The sequence below is a fragment of the Dermacentor variabilis genome, chromosome 6, assembly GCF_050947875.1.
Source record: "Dermacentor variabilis isolate Ectoservices chromosome 6, ASM5094787v1, whole genome shotgun sequence".
In the NCBI taxonomy this organism is placed as follows: domain Eukaryota; kingdom Metazoa; phylum Arthropoda; class Arachnida; order Ixodida; family Ixodidae; genus Dermacentor; species Dermacentor variabilis.
In genome coordinates, this window is record NC_134573.1 from 189,056,858 (window position 1) to 189,075,919 (window position 19,062).

Below are 19,062 nucleotides of genomic sequence, written 5' to 3' on the forward strand. Positions count from 1 at the left end.
ACAAATGCCCAAGTTAGTAGACTGTTAGATAGCCGTCGCTGTAGCACAATTGGTTATGCACAGCTCGCATAATGCGGAGGTTGTGTTCAGCTCCCACCGGCAACACATTATCTTTTCATCCACTTTCATTTCCCCCTTTTATTATCTTCTACATTTCAATTTCAACCACAGGTAATTTCCCCGATACCTTCCTTGGCTTCATTGTCCGTTGTCTTTATATGGTCATGATTAACAAAATCGAGCCCCTCAGTTCCCCTTCTTTTCTTGTTTATTTATAGCAAAGGTCTCCAATCTGGCAGCCTTGATGTCATTAGGTAGCATGCAAGGGTTTATTTGCCATGTACCTACTCTTCTAAGATTACGTGTTACGTGATGCCATCGGGCAAAAAAGGATGTTCCACATCCGCCCTGCTCTGCTCAGAGTGGCCCTGGTTAAAACACTCCTAGGGCTAGACCTAGTAAACATAAATACCCGAGTTAGTGGACAGTTTGATAGCCATCACTGTAGCACAACTGATAGTGCAATGTATGAGTAATGCAGAGGTTTTGGGTTTGGCTCCCACTGGCAACACGTTACTTTTTCATCCACTTTCATTTCCTTTTCTTTATTATTTTCAATGTTTCAATTTTAGTTACAGCTTATTCCCCGATTCCTTCTTTGAGATGTGACAAAGTTATTTGGTGCCTTTAATGACACTCTTTGTTCACTCTGCATACTTAGACATCTCAAGATACACTTGTACAATTTTGCGCTCCTAGCTCATATTTATTACAGAATTGAAAATTGCCATGAATGCATTCAAACAAGGTAATCCACAATTCTTCCTTTTTTTTCAGCACTGCTTCCCATCGTGCACTTTATGTTCAGTAGAAGTGTATTTTGCAGCTAACTACTGCTCGGCTTAATAAGTTCATCCTGCAGGTAATTTTCATGCTTGGTGCACTGCCTCCTTTTCACAAATTTCTGTGCCAGTATGCTGATTGCAGCACAATCGAGTTGGGCTAAACCTGTGTTTTGTATTGTAGTGGTCCATCAAAATTCATGGTAGTGGACACAAAAATAGCATGAAGAACACAGAAGGCATGACACTACTGCTGTACATAATGGCAAACGCAAAGACAGAAAGACACATTAGACAAGGCTTGACAAGAATGTTGTGCTTTCAAATGTGCAACATGGGGTATCAGCTCACTGAAAGGCTTATATTACATGAAATGGCGTACCACCAGCTTGTCGAAACAACTTCCATTTTGCTTGTTTCGTATATTCTTCTGACAAGTCTTACCTAATCCAAATTTCAACAATTTAGGTAATTGACTGCACATCAGGTAAGGAGACAGGAATGCAGTTGACAAACACCAATAAAAAAATGCCTTTAGCAGAACTTCCAAGTGAAATGTGCAAGAAATTGTGCCTACAAGAACATGATGTAAGCAATAGAATCTAATAAATATGTTAATTTCATACAACATAAATGACATAAGCAACTTCCTTCGGCTTTTTCAAAATTAATTTGTCAGTGAAATCCACAAGGGAATTTTAAATGAAGCTCATGGGACAACAGTAAGAATATTCAAGTAAGCAATGCTGCTGCTACTGAGCAATCTGTCATTGCAACAACTGCAATCCTAGCTAACCGGAGTGATAATGTACATTCTTTCCATCAAAACTGAGTGTTCCCACACAAAAAAGCACCGCTAGGTGAATCTCGTAACTACACACAGCTCCAAAATATTTGGTAACAGCTTCATGCAAGCTTGTAAAATTCTCTGAGTGAGTAGGACTAGCTTCAAGCCGTTTCTTAATGAACTCTGACAGCATGGACTCCATCTTACTGTACACATAGTCAGGTGAGGAATCGGAGCCATCGTCAATCATGCCTGCATCATTTGCTCCCTCAACATTCTCATCAACTGTGCTTGTCTGTTCTTGGGACTGTTTCTTAAACTCGGTTAAACTATTGGTGTTTTCAAGTGAAGTCGACGGTGCCGAAATCTCTGCTGCATTGCCACACAGCTGTACAGAGGAGGAGTTTCTCTGAGCTTCTGCACTGTCACCTACAAACTTTGTTGCTGAATCAGCAGAGTTGTTCAGTGCCAAACACACGAAAGAGCTGGATCTTTTCATAGTTACAGACTTTCTGCTGTCATTCTTCAACTCGGAAACGCAGTTTCCTCCAAATGGCACTTCTTGAGGAAGCAACTCCATGCTGTGTAATGCTGGTATCAAAACAAGTGAGTGGGACCTCACTAGAGTACCAGACGTAGCCACACATTCCTTCAGTTCACTTCGGCTTCCTGGTTTAGGCCATCTGTGCTGTAGTTGCAGTGGCTCTGATGGGGTCAAGCTGCCTAAGGCAGGAGCTGGCACGTTTACTATCAGGGCTTGAAGATTTGGCATGTTATGTTCTGGTTGAATGGCACTTGCCAAGACAGGAGCCTCTTTTTCTTTCCTAGAATGCTTTGTGGAGGCTTTTTCTGGCACAGAAACAGCAGATTTTGAACTTGAATATTTGGATTTTCCCGATCCTTTGTTCTTGTTTGCTCCAAAAACAGGTTTTCCACACACAGACTTGATCATGTCAATGAGTTTTGTACAATCTAGAGCACCATTGGCGAGCAATTCCTGTCCTGAATCAAGAATGGTGTGAAGCCTGTGTCGTACAGTAGACCCACAATAGGTCCTCACAGCCTTAGGGGCTTGCTCTGCACAGATACTCAAGAGATCAGGTGTCAGGTTTGGGGCATATTTTAGCAGCTGGGCAGCATAGTAGGCTGACAGGAGTTCTGGGGATCTTTTCGTTTCAACCTCCTCCCTGCCACACTTCAGTGAAACACAGTTGACTGTAGATAGATCGAACTTGTCAGGGTGCAAATGAAACAAATCAATGAGGTCAATGCCAGGAAAAACTCGGTTCATATAGACTGAACACTCTTGAGGCACAGACTGTGTGCTGCAGAGGATGTAGTTGAAGCATATTGGGTTTGATGACATGGCACCTATGTCCTTCAACATTTCCATGAAGTGAACAGCAAGTAAGAGTTCCTCAGCACTACTCCACGTGTCATTCCACTTCTCATACTTCTTGCGAAGCCACACTTTTTCACGGGGCTGCCATTTGAATATATTGGGGTAAGAGTTCAAGACATCATTCAGCTTTGTTCTTGATTGATCACTAAAGTACTGCCTGAGGTCAGGAAGCCAAGTCTCCGTTCCCTCGTGCTGAAGCTGCTCCATGCTGAGCCCACTTGAACAGGTGAAAGCATTGCTTTTGTGCAAGCATTTCCTGAGGTGTGCAGCAATGCAGTTTGAAGCGGCAACAGGCTGCCTCAAGGACACGAAGGCTCGATCAGGTGATGTCATATGAAAGTGGGTAACATTGAGAGTAAAAAATATGTTGAGGCTGTTGCCATACGTCTTATGAAAGAAGAGTCTTGCATCGTGATCCATATATTGAATATACTTGGACAGAATGTGCGCTGAACATGGCTGCTCTTGTGTGGCTCCTATCTTCTGGAGAAGGTCCAGAAAGAACTGGACGATATCCAGGTTGTTTGGATTCACCAGAATGCTCACTGCATCAAAATGAGGTAGCAGACACACCTTGTTGTTGCTGGTGAAGACAAAGAAGTCTTTGTGGCCCCTTAAGAAACGTACCAGTGCACCATTGTACTTGGAATTCATGTAGTTGACCAGTGTGACTGGTGCATACTTCTCATATTTCTTGATTGTGTCATTTTGTGATACTATGAGGGCTCCACCAGCCCTCTTTACCTGAAGAGCAAAGAACTCGACCAGGCACCGTTCAAGAGCCATTTCAGCAGATGACCAATAATCGGCATTCAGCTTGCCTGCAAAATAAAATGTGAAGGAGAACATTACGAATACAATAGTTTCTTACCTGCGCAGTGAGTGATACTATATGTAAATTAAGTTGAATGCATTTTATGTTCTTTTTTTTAAGTACATCTTTTGGTGTGCCATTTTTGTCTCAAGTTACCTATTTTTTTATGCTGTGCCCACAGTTCCAAGTAGGCATGCATTACAGCGGAAGGGTGGTGGAGGGTGGGGCTGCAATTTGCAAATAAATTATAATAATGCGATTTACGGTACGATTAGTGATGTCCTGGGTTCTGCACTAATCAAACGAATTTTCATCAGTTTCTTTTCCAGGTTTCCACGCTGTATGCAAAGTATCTTGGTTATGTTTTGAACTATATATATATATATATATGTATATATATATATATATATATATATATATATATATATATATTATGCGATGTATCGATCCCGATCAGCGTGTTGTCGATGCTCGAGACAACCACTGCATTCTGAAACCCCCCAACCCCAGAAAGAAAGAAAGAAAAACAAAGGATCGAACCCCCTCGACTCGGCGGTGCCAGTTGTCTGCATGTCATTGTGCTTGTTATGAATTCTCATAACAAGCACAATGAATTAACTTAAATTGTCGGGATATAATTCTCACCTTGACGAAACGTGCCGATCGAACGTTGTCTTGTAGCAGCCTGCACAGTAATATGTCCAAAGTGTACTAGAATAGTCCAAAGTATCAATCAAAGTGTAAAGTTCTCGAATCTATGTTGGCTATATGTTCGAAGAAACCACACCAAGCATGCATCCATGTTCGAAACGAACGGTGTCATGCAAAATGAACTGCGGCGCCACTTACGTACGTATACGTGTAAATTCACCGCACACGGATTTCGTATCGAACACTCAGCGTTTGTGCACTATGCGAGGCAATTCATGCCAATCCCATTGCTATTTCATAAGGGATAAACAATTCACTCAATATAACTAAATAACAAATTACTTTAGGATAAAACAAGATTTATTGTTTCGTTTTCGTTCTGCCATCTGCACTCGCAGTTTGAATTTACCACTGTGTTCCCGCACAGCTATGTGCCGTCAACTTACGTAATGAAGTTTCTCCGTTTCATATCTCATTGCGTGTGTGTTTCTTCTAAGTGCAATGGCATATGGGATATGTTGTAACCACACAATTGTGATAAACATTTCACCATACTAAACTTCAAGCTACTAAACAAACCATTGCGGCACGACGAAACAGTTGCGAGACGAACTTGGTAAACAAATTTAGCGCCCACCTTTGCGCGACTGCGAACTTTTCCGGTCATTGAGCCGTAGTACCAGGTATATCAGCCAGCGCATCAGCTAAAACAGCAACAAAGTTCATCTTTTCTTGGAGGTGGGAGGGGGCATATTGCACCACAAGCACCGCAAGTCGGCGAGGCCATTCAGGGACAGCAAGAGCAACAGCTTCCACGTCATGTTGAGCAGACGACGCCCATCGGCCCATCGGCCGGCTGTAGTTGCTATGGGAACGGGGAGCACGTGATTTTCACTCTCCTAGCTCTCCCAGTGGTTTCGTCGAGAGGAGCGGCGGCACCGGCGCGGCTCAGCACAGTTCCGGCGGTACACTTGATCAAACCGATCAAACGCCAGGCGGTGTAGGCGGAATACGCTCGCTGGAGTGCCGTGTCGTCGTCTGCTGGGCGGCAAGGAAAGTTGCTACGTGAGCCCTCGCTCTTCTTCCCGGTACCTCCAACTGCGGATAGTGTTCGTTTAGCGGAAAAGACGACAGGATGGCTGAACACCGTGCCACCAAATCCGGCCTCGCGGCCGAAGCTCACAGCAAGGTAAGCTTGTCCATGTTTTGATAGTAACTCACTGACGTGTATGTTCCCAGCTCATCGCTGGAGACACCATTGTGCAGCATCAAGGCACGGCAGCTGGTCGCACTGCGCGTTCACCTAGCTACTCATTCTATAACGCCAGAATCCACTTCAGTGGAAGATGCCTGGCGAAATTTTGTTCGTCATTCGCAATATCCCGTTAAGTTTGCGTTATGACCCATTCGTGTCGGATAAAACGTGTGATGAGAGAAACGAGGCGGCTCTCGCGCTCCGGTCCGGAACCAAGCGAAGCTAACTCCAGGCTAGCTGTGTTGCTAAAGGAGAAAATCAACTGACATGTAGCGGCAGCCGCGTTCTCACTGGCGAGTAGTGCAAATAAGCACCTGGCCATTCGCATCTGCTGGGTCGCCTTATCAGTGTCGCTCTTGTTGATGCGGGGCGTGCCCGATTGGCCGAAACCGCCGGTGAGTTGAAACAAAGATAAAAGTTAACGAGGAAAAAAAGAAAACTGCAGGCTACCAGAGTAACAGCACAAGCGTGCTAATTATAAAACTGGCCATAGTAAAGTAAAACGTTTGACCTTTTCAAGAATAGAAGGCGTTGATTTCGACCATAGAGTTTCTCACTATATTACCTAGAGGGAAATCTGGCGCTGCTGCGCAGTGGTATGCATGGGAATGCTGGTATATTGTGACTTCGGATTGGCATCGTTCTCGTAGAGACAGGACACCTTGAAGATGAGCTTGGCAAGTACCGTTCCGTCTGTCACAATGATTCACTTTCTACTAAAACAGCACGTGAAAATCTGTTTTAGCTTTATTATTACGCGAAAACATGTTTTATTTAACTATGAGAACTTGTTATTGTGTGTACGACTACATGTTACGTAAAAAGTATCAGCGGGCCGCTAAAGTTGGAAGACAGACGACAAGGTTCGCGCTCGCTTTGATACAGTTGGTCGTCTGTTCTTGCTTTTCTTCGCTTGGTCATGCATTGTGGGTGAGTAAAGATGTAATATGCGTGAATGGAAACATTTCATGAAGATTTTACTTCGAGAACGCGTTATTTGCGTAGCCATATCCACGTTTTAGACGAAGCCTCTTACAACACCAGCCAACACGAGCCTTGCAGACACATATACCGTCATTCCCATGACTGCACGGTGCCCCCTTAAGAAACTCCCATAGACGGTGGCGCCAGATTACCCTCTAGGTGTTATAGTGAGAAACTCTATGATTTCGACCATCTGTAATCTTGAGATAAGTTCAGGAAGTTAACACGGCAGTCTTGTTGTCATGGAGCAAGTCGTAAACGGCCATAGCTGAAGTAAGCCCAAGACGGAATGGAACCGTTTTCACTGGTGGCCGAAAAAGGAGTCATATGAAGTCGGGTCTATTGCAGAGACCGCATAAGTGGGGCGGCACTGGACCAGGTCTGTGCAAATAAAGTGTACGGCAGCGCGCAGTTTTGTATCATCATCAGCAGCAGCCTATTTTGTGTACACTGCAGGACGAGGGCCTCTCCATGCGATCTCCAATTACCCCTGTCCTTCGCCAACCGATTCCAACTAGCACCCGCAAATTTCCTAATTTCGTCGCACCACCTAGTCTTCTGCCGTCTTCTACTGCGCTTCCCTTTTCTTGGTACCCATTCTGTCACCCTAATGGTCCAACGGTTATCTAAGCTCCGCATTACATGACCTGCCCAACGCCATGTTTTCTCTCTTTATGTCTATTAGAATATCGTCTATACCCGTTTGCTCTCTGATTCAAACCGCTCTCTTTAAGAAATTTAATATTGCCCGTGGGACGCCAGTGGTTATCCCCCTATCCACCGAACCGCCAGAAAAAGCGATGGTGAAATTCAGATGGAATTACACTGACGATTTTGCAGTGTCTGCAGACCGGGTACGTAACAGGGCCGTCGAGGAATGTTCGCGCGATCCAGTCGCCATTTCATTTGGAGGGACACTGATGTGAAGTGATCAGTTTAGTTCTGTTGGTAAAGTACGATTCTACAAGAGTTCACTGTCGCCGCAACTTGGCGAGCCAGCAAGAAATGCCCTGTGGCGACGCCTCTTTGAAGTTCCCGTAAAATACAGCGCCCTTTAGCGTCAGGTGGTACTTTCGCAACCTCTGTTCGGTTGTTAATGGAGGATGGCATCGCGCTCTATATGTGAAGAAAACTTCGCCTGTGTCCTTTCCGCTACACTGAATTCTTAAAACAAACCTTGTAATTCATTGGCGACAACGAAGTGCCACGCCCACTCTTGATGCGCGCTATATTTCTGTTCACACCTTGGGAGCCGCACACGGCCGGTGGCGTTCGACCCGCTGTGCGGCGGTTCGGTCGCGGCGAATTCCGCCGCCCAGGTTTTAATTCCGCGCGTTCCGACAGCGGCAGAAGACAAATCTCCTCGTGCACATCCTTGCATTTGGTGCACGGTGAATAAACACGGGCGTCCGAAATTAACCCGCAACCGCCCACTGCGGCTTATCTCAGCCTGTAGCACCAAATAGTAGCATCGGTTCAGACCCAAGAAACTATTCTGTAAAAACTCTTCCATGCAAGCGATCTTGCGCGCGACAAGCGATGGAGATAGTGGTCGCGTTCGCTCGTCGCCTCGCACCCCATGCGAGCGATGACTTCGAGCGACGTCGCCCCAGTGTTGCCGGTATGAGGGCAGCAATATAGGCGCCGAAACTAGCGTGACGCGTTCTTTATTAAATTAAGTTGACGTGTTTTACTGTAAAAAACAGCATAAAATATTTCTGAAGGTCTGGCAGTAGGTTCTTAAGGCTAAACCCCATGAGCGCGATTTTGTGCGCGACAGCAGCTTCGAGCGACGGATCGGGCCGTCGCTTGAACAGATCGCTCGGTCTTGTCGCGCGATCGCGCCGTGGTTGTTTAGTGGCTATGGTGTCACGGGATCGAATCCCGGCCACGGCGGCCGCATTTCGATGGGGGCAAAGTGCGAAAACGCCCGCGAACGTAGATTTAGACACACGTTAAATAACCCCAGGTGGTCCAAAATATTCCGGAATCCCCCACTACGGCGTTCCCCGTAATGAGACCGCGGTTTCGGCACCCCCATGATTTAGAGTGACCACAGTACCTTGGATCTGGACGAGTCGGTTCATCTATGGACGCGCGCGAGAAGTGTACACGGGCAGTGAACTTCCAACTGGCGTTTATTTCCATTTTCCGGGCTGTTTTATGCGCACTGCGAACCAGGCAGTGCGCGGCCAGTCGATACACGCGTCCAGATGGCTGGAAAAGAATTCTTTTTCATGCAGCGCCAAAAAATGACAGCTGGCACACTTATCACCCGCTTTCCTTATATAATACCCTTCAACTATTTCACTTTGTATTGGTTTTCCCGTTGCTGAAAAATTGTGGAGCCAAGCACGGGTATATGCATACATGCACGCTCTTTGCAGTTTTCAGCCAAGTGGCTTCCGTATGCTTTTCGAACGACATTGTTGTGCTGTCTTGCCCTGTCGTTGAATCAGCATTGACCGGTCTGCCCTACATAAGTGCCTCTACAACCTACATGGTGGTCTTGTGGTTAGTCTCGCATTGCTCGCTTTTCCGGTTCCTTTGAAGAGTGAAGTGGAGAAATTGAAATTAATATAGGCCGTTTCAGAAATACTTGGCCGCAAAAAGTACTTGAATGCGTTCAGCAGAAGCGCGGTTATTGGCAATGAAGGGGACCCCCTTCGCGGTGCTTCCGCGCGCAGCGAAGCCCACGGCGTGCAGGTGTTGGACGTAGGCGCTTGCGTTGTTCGAACCTGCAGGGTGCCAAGCGCGTTTGCGATTCAGCCGAGCCTCAGTGCCAGGCGCATGCAACGGTATGGTGCGCAGCGTTTGCCTTGTGCACGGCAGGGCCTGAGCGCTCCTGTCGGGCCGATGCCGTTGTGCACCGTGTGCGTGACACTGCAACGTCAAGAAATATGTAAGCAAGTTTACGAATAGTTTTAACTCTTCGAACATAGTGTTACATTGGCACGTATGCTTTAATTGATGCAACCACCTGTATTTTTCCTAGTGCCTTTTCTACTGCTGTTGTCAGTCCATTGTTCGTGCAGTGGGATCTGCGAGCTAGTCGTGCCGACAAATCCATTATCCGCCGCACCTTTTTTCGTTGAAACAAACGCAAACAAAATGATTATGATAGATATACCCGCGACGAACACATATGGTTGTGTAAATAATATGATTGAAAATTTTAAACGCATTTCTACCATTATACAGCCCTGCTCCGTGCTGACTAAACTTTTTAACGTAATTGCGTAATCAAAGGGCGAAATAGCTATGAGCGGTAACCCTATACTTTTTTAACTGTAAGCTTTAACAACAGAACGGTGCTTTTGTCGCATTTTCTTTTCGTTTACATTTTGCTCTGTCCATTTGGCTTAAGTTGTCCGTGCATAAGGTTCTTGGACCGCACATAGCTCATTAGAATTTGTGCTCGCTTTAATTTCTAAAGCAGCGAGGCATTCCCGAATTTCGCGAGTGCTCTGGCGAGCGCGCCGGCGACCGTTCGTGCAGTCTGGCCCGAACAGCTCGAAAGACATCGCGAAGCCGCAGACGAGCGACTGGATATCCGAGACGTCACGTTTGCAGCCAACCACAATTGCTTAAATTATTTTTCCCGTAAGACACACTGCACGCGTACTCGTTCACGAGCCACAATGCGCGTTTCATTTGCCAACGCTTTCCCGGCCAAGTGCCGCGCGGCGGATCGTGCGGAAGCCATCGCAACGCGCGCTGTGCGAGCTGCGAGTCCCGAATCGGGCTGTCGGCTTGTGACGTCAGGAGTGCCCCAACCTTCGCTTGTCCGTTCTCGTGCTTCCTGCTGCAATCGCGATGTCCCCGCGGGACGTTTCTCACGTATCGCGGAAGGATACGAACGCTCTCGTTTCGTTTGCTCCTCCCCGAGCAAATCCACGCTCCCGCTGTGGCCGGCCGGAGGGGAACGAATATTGTCGGAGGGAAAAATGTATCAATACGGCCCCGGACATTTTCCAGACTCGATCCTCTGCCGAAGAATATGCTTCTCAGTGACAATGGTTCAGTCTGTAATAAAGCAGTTTTCGACGTCATGCTATATATATATATATTTATACAGGGTGATAATTTTTAAGTTTCATCAAAATTTTAAACATCGCCTGCTAACTAATGCATACAGTATACCTTTACAACAATTGTAAATGTTCATTTCTTGGGTTTACAGAGTACATTTCATTTTGAACTGATTTGCTGCTCTGCTGATATGTTCGTGCTTTTATTTGAGTTATTTATAATCAGGGAGCGGGTTGGTCCGGGATTTATTGCAGCTAAAATTGGTATGCATGGATAGTTCTCCGTCTTGATTACAGAGTACTTCTCCTTGAGTACAATTGGTCCGATTGCTTGTCTTGATTGTTGAGCTTGAAAGTTGGCTTCAACTTGTATAAAATGACTTCTTCTTGAAGAGGTTAGTTGAGGCTTGCCTTTTCTTGACTGTTATTCTTGTACCTGAGCTGTAACTTAGTTTTGAAGTACAGTGATCAACCTTTATCCTTGTCGGTTGGGTCACTGACTGTAATGTAGTAAGAGACTTTGAGTCTTGAGCTTCCTTACAGAAGGTATTTGTGATTTCTACAATGTCACAGGAATGTCCCAAGTGATATTTCGAATTCACCTCAGGAGTGTTTTACATGACTTGCGAAGTGTAGCTTGCACCCTGTGTCGAACGAGAAGGCATGTGACGCCTCGTCCTTCCGGGGGTCGGCGCTCGTTCCGTGCGACATCACGTCTGAGTGAAGGACTGTGAACGTTACTAAAATAATTCGAGTAGTTATTTAGAAGTTAGATTTGTGGAATGGAGTGTCTCCAATTATTCTTACGATTTCTTCAATAATTCCAAGAGCTTCCTTGTTTTTTCGTTTCCTTCCTTCTGGGTTTGTTACAATTTGTTTTGCTAGGTTCTTACGTTGGGTTTCTGTGAATGTGCACGATTCCGAACAGTGGTCAAAAGTTGAAACAGTTTGTCTGCAATCGCACCTAGTTGTGTTGGACAAGTGGAGTCTGAAGAAGTATTAGGGAAATCTCCCATGACCTTAAATTGCTTGGGGTGTGTAATAATTATCTATAAAATTATCTGGGATTGTATCAACATTTTTTACCCAATAATAAGCATAGCTGTATTTTTTCCTTCCTTTTGCAATAAGCTGTTCCACTTGTCTTTCACAATTCACAGGGGTATCGAGTTCTTCTTTTTTTTTTCCATAAATGTCTTTGTAGCTGGTAATAAGTACGTGTCCTCTCCTACTGCACTCGCTTCTTTGGCCAACAGGTCGGCCATGTCGTTTCGTTTGTTGTATTAATGTGTCCTGTAACGAATGATGACGCGATTACATCTTCTGATATCTCTAAAAGTTTTTTTTATTTCGTCTATAAGTGGGTTGGTATTTTCTGGGTTTCTTATTGCTTGCAAGCATAAGAGGCTGTCTGTAAGAATTTGAAATGTATAATTGAACTTTTTGATTCTATATATTCTATTGCTTTTAAGAATGCGATCGCTTCTCCCTCATAATTTGAAGAATATACCGGTAGCTTAAGCTGAAGTAAAGAAACTATTTCAACTGAGTGAATTACCGCGAAGTCCTCCTTAACATGGCCACACCAACTTGCAAGCTGTGTACCGTCACGCCGTCTGTTCGGGCCTAGTAAAATTTTTATTGGTAAAAATCGACTGTATTGTATTCTGAAAGAGTAGGAGGCTGAACTTGGCAAGTTTCAAGGACAGTCGCTGAACCACAACCGCCGAAAGGCGGAAAAGCGCATCGGAATCTGTGACGTCACACTGACGTACCGGCCCTGGGATTTCGGCGCGAAATAAGCCTATTTCCACTAAGTCAGTGAAAGTCGCGTTCTCCAAGTATACTTTCTGTCCAAACTAATTTTCTTCAGTGTCCCTTTCAGTGGACCGTGCCAAATATGGGCGAGCATTCGGACACGCCGCACATCAGGGTTCGCGCACTCGACGGGGAAACTTGAAAGCAGCGCCGCACCTCTGACGAACTGGTCACTAAGCGCTTCGTTTACGACCTTCGATGGTTTAAGTTCCCGACTTATCATACTGTATGTTGCGTTAGTCTGGTACCTCGAAATTCTAATTTAAGCGCGGAAATCCCAACGCACAGCCTGCAGTAGCGATATTGATATACCGGAGCAAGTTTCATGTGTGGATAGTTCAGCAAACCAGTTACTAACTGCTATACTAATTTTTAACTCGAATAACATTTTATTGATTTTCGCGACCGGAAATCAAAGTGAACAAGTTGTTGTAATTGTTCGCGTTCTGTAGAACTCTGCTCGGCATTGCAGGGTATACAGTTCCGCAACGAGCCCCCCCCCACCCCTCAGTGTCTGTGCGAATGCCACTGGAAGCTCCACGCATACGACTTACTGCGGCAATAAGTTTCCGTTGCCCAGGAGCTTGGTGGAATTTGTGCCGCAGTGAATACATTCCAAGAAGCAGTAGTAGTGGTTGTTTATGAAATTAAAAAAAAAAATGAGGAGGAAGAAAGAAATAACTTCCGACTGCATCGTACCCTTGATTTGGACACCTGATCTGACGCGTGTGCCGGGTTCCTGACCACGTTCGAGCTGGATTGCTCAAGCAGCGGACATTATGTGCACGAAAACTCCAAGTGAGCGCATAACTAATGAACGAAAATGCAGTAAGGAGGATTTTAACTGATTACCTTTTGGCACATATTGCAATTTACAAATTGTAGCTGGGGAGCTCGCAGGGCTCTTGCAACGAATTTTCAGGATTGCACACGTTTCGAGATATTGGCTTACGAACTTTGCAACGAAATACTTTGGCGGTCCGCATAATTTTTCGCTTTATTGCATAAAATTGCATAAAACGGCGTTTTGTTACAAAGGCAAGTCGAACGACCGTGCATTTTTACCGCAAGCTTGACGGCGCATATCTCGAAAATGGTACGTGCTATCTACATAATACTTCTCGAGTGGATATGCCTTGCAGTCTAGCTCACCGGCTACGATTTCTAAATTGCAATGTATACCGTAAGGTAATTAGTTAAAAGTGACGTAGTGAGGTTTGTTAATTAGTCGATGACACATTCAAATTTATCGTTAAAGTTACGTCCGCCTCTTCGACGGGACCAGCTCAAGAACCGGAATATTGCTATCTGCCACAGGCGATTTTTAAGGATTGCTTAGTCTTCGCAGGAACACCTGTTATAGTGAAGTAGAGGACACAGTGAAAGAGTGCGTTCCCGATTTGCTTTATATATAATTAAAAAGGAAATATCGTTGAAGAAAGAGATGGAAGAAAGAATGAGCTACAGTGTCCAAAACGTAGTCGAGGCATCTGAACTGAGGCATGTGCATGAGCCTCGTACTTCCACGTGGGCCAAACCTCAAGAATACGCAAATGCTACGCAGCTGGACAGAACCAAGGTAATGTTGCTTGCCGTCGCTTGGAGATAATTATTCTAGCATTCCGCCTAATTAGATAATTAGGCTTTTAATGTACTAATCAGCTTCTCAATTATTATGGTTAGAATCAGTGTCAGTTAGAAAATTGCAGAGCAACATGAGAAACTCCCGATACAGCGTTCTGTTGTTCAATACGTGCTACGTAAAGGTGTCCTTCCGAGCGTCACAGATGCCCGCGAGTGGACGCAAAGTGCCTCGAGCGGCCAGTCGCGCGGAAGTTGTAACTTGGAAGTTACGTTTTTATTTGCTAGGCAGGCAAGCGCATGTAGTAAACAATTTTAGAAGAAAGTATGTCACATACTGGAGTGATGGTAGTGGAATAGATCAGCTCAACCACCAAATGAGTACGTGGGGCAGTTATTCACCATTCCGAGCAGTGAAAAGGATTGGATCTCCACTCCCGAGCTCCGGTGCTGCGTCATTGAAGGCGTGCTCGACCGAGTGCATAGCACTGTAAAAGACGTCGCCGTTATCTTTAGAGGCCTTCGTGTGGGCGTTGCGGGGAGAATCGCGACGGGCCGGGCGCCAGCCGCTTCTTCGCGCAAGCGGTGGCGTGTGTGTACGCGAGTGCACTCTTCGCCGCCTCGCCGCGGGACAGCGCGCGATTATGCACTCGAGCTGCTGCTGCTGGCGCTTCGTTTCTTCCTGCGCCGCAAGCAGCTGCCGAACTCACGCGCGCGCGCAGTTTTGAAGCACGCTCAACTGTCAGGTGAAAATGCATGCGCTGCGTATGCGGCGTAACGTGCATCGGCGGTGAACGCATCTGTTCCGAGGTGTTGTCCGTCAGGCATGCCGTCGTGCACGAGCGGGATCGCTTATGCCGTGGTCTGCCTGTCTTCAGTTCGATTTGCTGCAGCTGCGTGGCGCAAGTCGACATCGATTTGCTTAAGAGTTAAATTGTGGTGTTTCCGGATGAATTCTGAGCACCTGGGTGCACCACCAACGTGCACCCATAATGCACGCGGGCTAGACGAGCGTGTTCGCATTTCGCCCCTGTCGAAATGCGACCGCGGGGGCGGGTGGGTCGAACCCGCGGCCTCAGCAGCGCAATGTCATAGAGCAAGGACATAGCCTGAGCCGCGGCGGGTATAAACTCTAGGGGCCCTGAAGCACTTCTTACCGAAGCCGAGAAACGAATTTCAAGTTAGACTATTGGGCGTGAGGACTTACGATGTAGCCATCTATCGGAAGAGCCTCACTTGCGTAGTATGAGAGATAACGTGGCGCGCTCCTCATATGTTTGGCTGTCGGCGCTCAATAAGAACATCATGCAGGAGCCCGCCTGGGCATTTCTGTGAGCACTCTCCAAACGAGGGAAGTTCTTTGCTGTAAAAATAATAATCTTGGGCAAACAGAAAAACCAGAATGCTTACCGAATACGTACAGTGAACGCCTACTGGGCGCACTCGCCGCGATGCAGTCCCCCGAACCGGTTTCTTGCGTGGAAGGTAGGCAAAGTTGAGAGCAAACCGTGTGAAACATGTACAACCAGATTGAGCTTAGCAGAATGAACCCTCAATGCAGTGAGCGAAGCATTAGACTGCAAGCTCGCCACATTGTTCGACGCCTCCATTGCAAAGGCTCTCGAGCGCGCAATAGACACCCTCCTTACTGCGAAACTCGAAACGGTACTACTGCCCAGAATTGAGCAAGCCAATTTTGCAGGTTGCAGTCGCCAATTATTCGCTTCGGCAGCAAAGGCACCCGGCAAGGATCGGTTCTGTCCCCTTTTCTGTTTAACGTGGCCTTGCTTGGACTACCGCCTGCATTAGCTAGCATCCCAACCTCAAGCATAGCCTCTACGCAGACGATATCACCCTGTGGGTCACCGAGGGCGGCGACGGGGACATGCAAGACAGGCTGCAGCGAGCCATCAACGAGGTTGTTGCTTGCGTAGAACCGAGCGGCCTGGAGTGCTCCCCGCAGAAATCGGAGCTCCTTTTATACAAGCCTAATTGGGGAGATCGACGTCCAGACCCTCACGCCCCCCCTCCCCGAGATATAATTCCACGTGCATCAGCAACGCATACCTACTGTACCTAGCATCCGTATCCTTGGCTTACGCATCTAACAATACGGCAGAAATACGGAGATACTCAAGCAATTAGATACTCATGTACACCAAACCATTCGCCTCATTGCGCGCATCGCAAATCGACATCACGACATGAAAGAAATCAACCTTGTACGCCATGTAACCACTTACGCCCTGAGCAGGATCAGCTGTGTGGCCCCGTACCTTAGCCTCAGTGCAAATGACAAGCTTAAGCTCAATACCATGGTCGAGGGCCTATAAACAAGCCCTACGTCTTCCCATTTCCACCTCTAACGAGAAACTGAACGCCCTCGGCATTCACAACACCATAGACGAGCTTATTGAAGCTCAGCGTATTAGCCAATACGAACGACTCGCCAATTCCGTCACGCGCAGGCACATTCTAGGCACCGCAGGTATAACCTACAGAACCCAATTCGGACCAAAAGTACCCGTCCTTCCGAACATTCGTGCTCAGCTAGTTATCCCGCCCATACCTCGCAATATGCACCCTGAACATAATCCGGAGCGACGTGCAGAAAGAGCTAAACGACTACAAAAGCGCTACGACCAAGCCGCTGACGTAGCCTACGTGGACACAGCAGAATGCCCCATCCAGAACGCCATGGCGGTCGTCGTAGTCGCGGGCTCGCAGTACCGCCTCGCCGCGACCGCATCAATGCTCGCCACTCAACCCGAAGAAGAAGCCATCGCGTTGGCCTACGCCTCTACCAATACACACTGTATCATCGTCAGTTCAGAAACAGCCATTCGCAACTACACAAGAGAACTGATGGCGCCCCAAGCGCAGAAGATACTCTCCGGCACTCCTCCCTCAAGGCAACGCCGCGTCCAGATCACCTGGGCTCCTGGTCACTCGGGTCTGGCTGGAAACGAAGCCGCCCACGACGCCGCCCGAGCTCTCGCACACCGGGCGCATCATCCTCCTCCTGAGTCTTCCGATCCCGACCAGCCCTCTGTTCTGTATCGTGGTCACGCGCGGGACCGAATGGGCACGTTCAGAGATATCCTCCTCCACTACCGCAGAGAGCGCTTAGCTACCTCCAGCACGCAAAACACTGAACAAATCCCAATCCACCACTTGGCGACTACCTCAGACGCGAACTTTCCCAAACCCCGTGCTATACAACCGCATTTACCCAGATGCATAATCCCCACTCTGCAAAGCGTGCGAGGCCCGCGCTGACCTCGGTCACACTATCTGGCAATGCCCCAAAGTCTCACCCACCAACGCACGCTCACCGCACTAACCCTACACGCATCATAACTACGGCCGAGCAGTGGGAGACTGCTGCCCAGTTTGGACCCAGAAGAAAAGCTCTGGGCTGTCCGGATGGCCGAAGACGCCGCCAGAAAAGCAAGGACTGGCTGCCGTCTGAGGAAGGGGGGAACTGGGGGTTAATCTCCCGACCCCCGCCACCCCTACCCCATTAAGGACACAAAGTTTTATCTTTCTCAATGCAGTGATCGCACGGGCTCGCGGGGACCGACTGCGCGTCTGCATGCATGTCCGCGCATAATGTTTCGCTTTCGCTGCGTGCGCGTTTTTGCGCCGTGCCGCGAGCTTTAAGTCGCAGCATATGATCATTTGACGGTACACAAGCAACCATTGCCGCGTGGACACTATCAGAGCTGTTCAAAAATTTTATAACTAGAGGCTACGACGCCTACTGCGGCGACTTGTGACGTTCCGTCGTGACGGTTCAATCTTCCTTCTTCTTTTAAAGTATTGGACATTTAAATATAATTTCTCAAGTTGCGTCGCACTGCGTGTTTATCGATCTTCTCAGCGAACAATTATACCCGCTATTTCTTTTTCTTAATCCAGTACATTAGTCACTGTTTGGTGCTACACAAGCATGAGTACATGTGTGTCATGCCTTTTCTTAATGCGCTTTTTACCGTCCTCTTTCCATTCCAGTAAACTTTCCAGTATCTAGCACCAACAAGTTAGTAGACCATATCTTCATGACATTAGCCGGGCAGCGCACGCGGGCGCACGTCTCAGTGCGCTCTTTCTGCTACTCGCCGAACATCGCAGTTCCGCCCGACGCCATATCGGAAATCTTCCTCGCGGAAGTGCTTGCAGCACACCCGAGTTGTAGCCGATGGCTGCTTGCCGGTTCTAAGTTTCGTGATCCAAGCTTCACGACGACTCCCGCACAGAATTTTGGCACCGGACTTTTCGCCGCTTCCAGCAAGTGGCCGGTGCGCCTGCGGCCATTCTTTGTTGTCGCTGCTGTCGGCACGGCCGGGGCGGCTTTATTTAGTGCGTACCAGAATACGGTTGAGTGGGCAGAGCGACGCGGCACGCCCGATAGCTCAGGCGAAGCTGAGAGAGGTTCGAGCGAACTCTGCAGCGCGATCAGCGGGCGGGCAGCTCTGTCCGCAGGGCCGGTATAGCGTAAAACTATTCCAATCTGCTTTTATGCACGTACGGGCGAGGCCTGAGCCATTTTGACTTAACGGTCGATCTGGAATAAAAGGTCGCAGTTTCGCCTGAAAGGCAAACCATCGATTTCGATAGCAATTAGTGTACATTGTGGGGAGGCGCGACTCTCACGCGTCCCCTGATATGTTGTTTTTCCCGCAAAGCTTCAGTCTCCTGCAGTGCGGCTTCGCCGCGTGGCCTGGGGCCCGCGGCGGTCGGCGTGGTTGAAGCGCAATACGAGAGATGGCGCGAGTGTTGCGCTGCTAACGCCGCCTCACGGCAGGGTTACTTGGGGCCGCAAAAGAGAACAGGCTCTCTTTGGTTCGAGATCGTCCAGCAGCGCGGACGTGCCGCGCGTGCGCCGATCTATGCT

The 19,062-nt window shown here is 47.6% G+C and overlaps 2 protein-coding genes across 2 annotated transcripts in view; one reads left to right on the top strand and one right to left on the bottom strand.

The window, feature by feature from the left end:
- Positions 1–1,355: 1,355 nt before the first annotated feature.
- LOC142585975 (uncharacterized) lies at positions 1,356–5,275 on the bottom strand. Its single transcript, XM_075697144.1, has 3 exons — positions 5,134–5,275; positions 4,491–4,530; positions 1,356–3,852 (listed from the first exon to the last, which is right to left on the bottom strand). Exons 1-3 carry the CDS (start codon positions 5,161–5,163, stop codon positions 1,634–1,636), a joined length of 2,289 nt encoding a protein of 762 aa, XP_075553259.1. The 5' UTR covers positions 5,164–5,275; the 3' UTR covers positions 1,356–1,633.
- Positions 5,276–5,454: 179 nt separating this feature from the next.
- Positions 5,455–19,062, top strand: part of Chd64 (transgelin calponin-3) — a 71,222-nt gene continuing 57,614 nt past the window's right edge. The window contains exon 1 of the mRNA XM_075697146.1: positions 5,455–5,685. Coding sequence (XP_075553261.1) covers positions 5,632–5,685 — 54 coding nt within the window. The 5' untranslated portion in view covers positions 5,455–5,631. The remainder of the gene's footprint in view (positions 5,686–19,062) is intronic.